Source organism: Rhinopithecus bieti, unplaced genomic scaffold (assembly GCF_001698545.2).
Source record: "Rhinopithecus bieti isolate Rb0 unplaced genomic scaffold, ASM169854v2 scaffold_10264, whole genome shotgun sequence".
NCBI classification, from domain to species: domain Eukaryota; kingdom Metazoa; phylum Chordata; class Mammalia; order Primates; family Cercopithecidae; genus Rhinopithecus; species Rhinopithecus bieti.
In genome coordinates, this window is record NW_016806418.1 from 329,377 (window position 1) to 335,600 (window position 6,224).

General features: G+C 54.2%; 1 protein-coding gene across 2 annotated transcripts; it reads left to right on the forward strand.

The window, feature by feature from the left end:
* Nucleotides 1-446: 446 nt before the first annotated feature.
* Nucleotides 447-5,803, forward strand: KLK12 (kallikrein related peptidase 12). 2 transcript variants are annotated; one of them, XM_017876507.1, is made up of 6 exons: nt 447-483; nt 897-1,056; nt 2,934-3,190; nt 4,168-4,301; nt 5,507-5,622; nt 5,746-5,803. In XM_017876507.1, exons 1-6 carry the CDS (start codon nt 447-449, stop codon nt 5,801-5,803), a joined length of 762 nt encoding a protein of 253 aa, XP_017731996.1. The 2 variants fall into 2 exon arrangements, with proteins under 2 accessions (XP_017731996.1, XP_017731994.1); XM_017876505.1 differs by having other exon boundaries at nt 5,507-5,788.
* Nucleotides 5,804-6,224: the final 421 nt, after the last annotated feature.

The following is a 6,224-nucleotide window of genomic DNA, read 5'->3' on the forward strand; positions in this document are numbered from 1 at the left end:
TCAACCCGGAAATTGGATGGACCAAGACAAAGAGAGTTAAGAGCTTTGTCAGTGGTCTGTCTGGAGCGACAGATGGAAGGAAAGGGACCGGTTGAGCAACATGACAGGTGGCTGAGGAGCCAGGTGCAGAGTGGTAGAGTTGGATGGCGGAGGGGCCAGCAGATGAGATGACAGGCAGGTAGGTCGACGGAGAGATAGCAGCGACGTGGACAGGCCGAACAGTGACAGCCACGTAGAGGATCTGGCAGACGACGAGACAAGGTGAGAAGGAGGTAGGCGACTGCCAATGAGGGAGTGACACGCAGGAGGACAGGTAGAGAGAGGACAAGCAGGTCATCCCCTTGGTGACCTTCAAAGAGAAGCAGAGAGGGCAGAGGTGGAGGGCACGGGGAAAGGGTGACCTCTGAGATTTCCCTTTTCCCTCCAGACTTTGGAGGTGACCTGCCATGGGACCCAGCATCTTTTTGCTCCTGTGTGTTCTTGGTGAGTTCTCCTGGAGCAGGGAGAGGGCAGGACTGGGACTGGGTCCCTCCATCCCCCATGAGGAGGCCCCACCCCTCCCCATCTCAGCTCTGGCCCCCAGCCTGGTGGTGAGGAGGACAGCGGCTTTCTCTCTGCCTCCATTTAGCTGCAGCTCTCAGGGCACTGCTCACCTCGGTCTCCCCTATCCTTCGATCCCTCTTCCCTTCCGTCCCTCTCTGAATCTCTGCCTCTCCGTTTCCCTCCTATGTGTAAGCATCTTTCTCCCTGGGTCTCTTTGGTGTTTCATGGTCTTTTTCTATCACTGGGTCTCTCTCTCTCTCTCTCTCTCTCTCTCTCTCTCTATCTCTCTCTGTGTGTCTCCATCTCTGTATCTTTTATTCCTCTCTCTGACCCAGGCCCCTGTCTGTCCCCAGGGCTCAGCCAGGCAGCCACACCAAAGATTTTCAATGGCACCGAGTGTGGACGTAACTCACAGCCGTGGCAGGTGGGGTTGTTTGAGGGCACCAGCCTGCGCTGCGGGGGCGTCCTTATTGACAGCAGGTGGGTCCTCACAGCGGCTCACTGCAGCGGCAGGTAAGCCCCAGGCTGAGTCCCTTCCTGGGGTGGGCGAAGAGAGGACTACGGGAAGGCAAGTGCTGGGGGTAGGATCACAAGGGAGGGCAGTGCCCACTGGGAAGAAGCTGGTCCTGCAACAAGAGAATCTGAGGTTAGACCAGGAGTGGAACTTCCTTAGCAGTGGGCCTGGGGTGGTGCTGGGCAGGGTGAGGTGTGGTATGTGTGGAGGGCCGGGGAGGGTCCTGGAACCTGCCCTCCTGCCTCTCCATTCCTGCATGTACCCTTTCTTTCCTATGTGACATCTGCCACTCCCCCCAGCCATTCCCTGACCCAGTCTGGGCCCGGGGCCCAGGTCTGACCCAAACTCTTTTTTTTTTTTTTTTTGAGACAGAGTCTCGCTCTGTCACCCAGGCTGCTGTGCAATGGCGCGATCACAGCTCACTGCTGTCTCTGCCTCCCGGGTTCAAGTGATTCTCCTGCCTCCGCCTCCTGAGTAGCTGGGATTACAGGCACCCACCACCATGCCCAGCTAATTTTTGTATTTTTTGTAGAGACGGAGTTTTGTCATGTTGACTGGGCTGGTCTTGAACTCCTGGCCTCAAACAACCTGCCCACCTTCGCCTCCGAAAGTGCTGGGATTACAGGTGTGAGCCACTGCATCTGGCCAACATGACCCAAACTCTTTGTGTAACCTCAGAGACTATGCCTGGCACCTCTCTGGGCCTCAGTGGACTGATGCTCTGGAATCTTTCCTTCTTTCTTTCTCTCTCTCTTCCTTCCTTCCTTCCTTCCTTCCTTCCTTCCTTCCTTCCTTCTTCTTTTCTTTTCTTTTTTTTTTTTTCCTTGGAGACAGAGTCTTGCTCTTTCTGTCACCTAGGCTGGAGTGCAGTGATGCTATCTTGGCTCACTACAGCCTCAACCTCCTGGGCTCAAGTGATCCTCACACCTCAGCCTCCCAAGGAGCTGAGACCACAGGCCTGCACCACCACATCCGGCTAAGTTTTAAATTGTTTTGTAGAGACAGGGTTTCGCTATGTTACCCAGGCTGGTCTCAAACTCCTCAGCTCAAGCGATCTTCCTGCCTTGACCTCCCTAAATGCTGGGATTATAGGCGTGAGCCACTGCTCCTGGCCTGGAACTTTTTTGTGAAAGGGGAGCTCAGATGCAAAGAAACAGAGACTCAGGAGAGAGAGAGGGCCAGCAGAGAGGCCATTCACCAACCCACTCGTTCATTCAGTCAGCAGCGTGGATGGCACATGCTCTGTGCCAGGCGGTGGGAATAAGGCGGTGAACAAGGCCCACTGATGTCCCTGTCTTCATGGGCTTCACTGGCCGAGATAATCAGACAGAGAGGCCCGGCGCAGTGGCTCACACCTATAATCCCAGCACTTTGGGAGGCTGAGGTGGGCAGATCACTTGAGGTCAGGAGTTTGAGACCAGCCTGACCCACATGGTGACCCACACACTAAAAATACAAAAATTAGCCGGGCGTGGTGGCAGGCACCTATAATCCCAGCTACTCAGGAAGTTGAGGCAGGGAAATTGTTTGAACCCAGGAGTCGGAGGTTGCAGTGAGCCAAGATGGTGCCACTGCACTCCAGCCTGGGTGACAGAGCGAGACTCTGTCTTGAAAAAAAAAGGGGGGGAGAGAGAGAGACACAGATGCAGGGACATGGGAGGAGAAACAGTGAACACCCAAGATGGAAAGAGAGTGATGGAGGTCGGGAATAAGAGCCTGCAAGAGAGACTTGGAGAATGAGAGGCACGGGGGAGAAGACAGACAGTGAGAGGCAGAGCAGCGGGGAGTGGCAGCAGGGCCTGGGAGTGTCTGTGGAGGGGTGCAAGGTGGGGGACTGCCTGTCTGCCACCTGCTCAGCTGTCGCCACCGGCAACAGGTACTGGGTGCGCCTGGGGGAACACAGCCTGAGCCAGCTCGACTGGACCGAGCAGATCCGGCACAGCGGCTTCTCCGTGACCCACCCCGGCTACCTGGGAGCCTCGACGAGCCATGAGCACGACCTCCGGCTTCTGCGGCTGCGCCTGCCCGTCCGCATAACCAGCAGCGTTCGACCCCTGCCCCTGCCCAGTGACTGTGCAACTGCTGGCACCGAGTGCCACGTCTCAGGCTGGGGCATCACCAACCACCCATGGAGTAAGGGGCCCGGGGCCAGGGGTCAGGGGTCAGGGGTCAGGGGTCAGGATGGGTACAAGTCTGGGATACAGGGCGAGAGGTCACATCATGACACCTTAGAGGAAGGATGGGTAAAGGGTCAGGATGTGGGATGGGACATCAGGATCATGGTTTGGGGTCAGAGATTATGGTGGATTGGGGTCTTGGGAGTCAAAGGGGTTAAGGGACTGGGTATGAAGTCAGGGATCCGAGGTCAGAGACATGGTCAGAGGTCAGAGTGTGTCAGGGGTCATCACACTGAAGCAAAAGGCATATTATATATATATATGTAGATAGGATATGGGCCTTGTGGGTCATGGGTCTGGGGTTAGAGGTCACTGTAGAATTAAGGTCATGGGATCCAGAGGTTGTACAATCTAGTTAGAATCTGAGGATGGACATTGGGATTCTATCCGAAATCACATATCTGAGATTGGAGGTCATAGCGTTTGGGGTGTGAGGTCCAAGATTTCAGGTCGTGGAGGCTGGGGCCGAATAAACTAGGATCAGGGGTCACTGGCATTGGAAGCAGTGAGGTTTGCAAGATGCGGAGCTGAGGTTGGAGGTTAAGGTAAAGACAGGGACATGGGGTCAGGAGACAAGATATGAGATCAAGCTGGGATCATAAGGTAATAAGATAGAAGGTCAAAGATCACAGTACCAGGCACTGAAGAGGGTCAGGTCTGGACTCGTTGTCTCTGAGGCTGGAGAGACAAGAAAGGTCTTGAGTTATGCCACTCAAAGTCAAATGTCAAAGACCAAAGAGACTGTCAATCATCTGGGGTCATGATTCATATGAAATTAAATCATAAATATGTAACTTGGAGGTTTCAGGATTGTAGTACAGGTTGGTGAGGGGCTGGGATATTGACTCAGATGGGCCACATCGAGGGAAGAGGGATGTGACCTCAAAGTGGGAAGATTTAGGGGACCCTGCAGCACGCATGTTCCCTCTCCAGACCCATTCCCAGATCTGCTCCAGTGCCTCAACCTCTCCATCGTCTCCCATGCCACCTGCAGTGAGGTGTATCCTGGGAGAATCACGAGCAACATGGTGTGTGCAGGCGGCGTCCCAGGGCAGGATGCCTGCCAGGTGAGCGTGTGTGGTCACCAGGACAGAAAGGGAAGGCGAGGGGCTGGAAGCAGGAGAAGAACTGATGGAGGATGAATCACGGAAAGGGGATGCTGGAGAGAGATGGGGTCAAAAAGGAAGGGAGAGGCTGGGCGCTGTGGCTCACACCTGTAATCCCAGCACTTTGGGAGGCCAAGGCGGGCAGATCACTTGAGGTCAGGAGTTCAAGACAAGCCTGGCCAACATGGTGAAACCCTGAATCTACTAAAAATACCAAAATTAGCTGGGGGTGGTGGTGCAAGTCTGTGGTCCCAGCTACTCAGAAGGCTGAGGCAGAAGAATCGCTTGATCCCGGGAGGCGGAGGTTGCAGTGAACTGAGATCACGCCACTGCACTCCAGCCTGGGCGACAGAGCCAGACTCTGTCTCTAAACAAAATAATAATAATAATAGTAATAATAATAATAATGGAGGAGAGGCCCAGGATAAGGGAGGGAGAGAGACAGGGAGTATGAGGGAGGATCAGGGAATGGAGGAGGGGGAGGGGCAGGGAGAGAAGAGGGAGGAAGGGAACAGAGAAGGAAAGATGGGGTGGGGGGCAGAGGGAAAGGCAGCAAAACAGACAGAGAGAACTGGGAGCCCAGACAGGGAATCAGCTATTTCTGGGGCTCTAAGTCTTTCCCACACCATTCTCCAGTTGGTGCTGTCTCAGACCGAGAGAGATTTGAGGATGGTGGCCTCTCCCCTCATTGGTCAGGGCCCCAGCCATTGTCCTTGAGAGAACTCTGTGCTCCTGATGGAGTCCTGCCCACCTTCCCTGGGATTGGTCATTAGTGATGGCACTCTCTCCCCTCATTGGTCAGAACCCCAGCCATTGTCCTTGAGAGAACCTCTACCCTTTATGGAATCCCACCCTCCTCCCCTGGGATTGGTCATTGGTAATAGTGTTCTCTCTCCTCATTGGTCAGGGCCCCAGCCATTGTCCTTGAGAGAACCTCTGTCCTTTATGGAGTTCCACCCTTCTTCCCTGGGATTGGCCCCTAGAGACAGTGGCTCTTCTCTTTTGGTTAGCCATTACCATTGTCCTCTGGGAAAGTGATTATACTCTTTCCTCTTTTGACCAGACTTGGAGCCCTCCCCAAGGCCCAGGACTGGGTTGGAGGGTTGGAGAGGAAAACGGAAATAAGATGTCTCCCTTGTTCAGACAGTACTTCTCTTCCTTTCCAGGGTGATTCCGGGGGCCCCCTGGTGTGTGGGGGAGTCCTTCAAGGTCTGGTGTCCTGGGGGTCTGTGGGGCCTTGTGGACAAGATGGCATCCCTGGAGTCTACACCTATGTTTGCAAGTATGTGGACTGGATCCGGATGATCATGAGGAGCAACTAACCTGTTTCCTCCACCTCCACCCCTTAGCTTGGGTACCACTCTGACCCTCAGAGCACCAATACCTCCTCCATCACTTTTCCTGGCTCCACTCTTGTTGGCCTGGGAACTTTTTGGAACTTTAACTCCTGCCAGCCCTTCTAAGACCCATGAGCAGGATGGAGAGAAGTGTGCAATGGTCTGGAATAAATATAAATGAAGGAGGGGCCATGTCTGTCCATTTGAAGTCCCCATGCTGGTTGAGACTGGAAGAAGGACTCAACAGTTTCCCTAGCTCATACAAGTAGAAACAGAGCTCAAATAAGGCCAGGTGCAGTGGCTCACACCTGTAATCCCAGCACTTTGGGAGGCTGAGGCAGGTGGATGACTTGAGGTCAGGAGTTCGAGACCAGCCTGGCCAACATAGTGAAACCCCATCTCTTCAAAATACAAAAATACAAAAATTAGCCAGGTGTGGTGGTGCACACCAGTAGTCTCAGCTACTCGAGAGGCTGAGGTGGGAGGATTGCTTGATCCCAAGAGGATTAGGCTGCAGTGAGCCAAGATTACACCACTACACTCCAGC

What these genes read in the sequence shown, in the direction of transcription:
- KLK12 (XM_017876507.1), top strand. Translation starts at nt 447, where the DNA reads ATGGGACCCAGCATCTTTTTGCTCCTGTGTGTTCTTG. An exon ending in TTTGCTCCTGTGTGTTCTTG is followed by an intron (nt 484 to 896) that starts GTGAGTTCTCCT and finishes GTCTGTCCCCAG; the next exon opens with GGCTCAGCCAGGCAGCCACA. An exon ending in GCGGCTCACTGCAGCGGCAG is followed by an intron (nt 1,057 to 2,933) that starts GTAAGCCCCAGG and finishes CACCGGCAACAG; the next exon opens with GTACTGGGTGCGCCTGGGGG.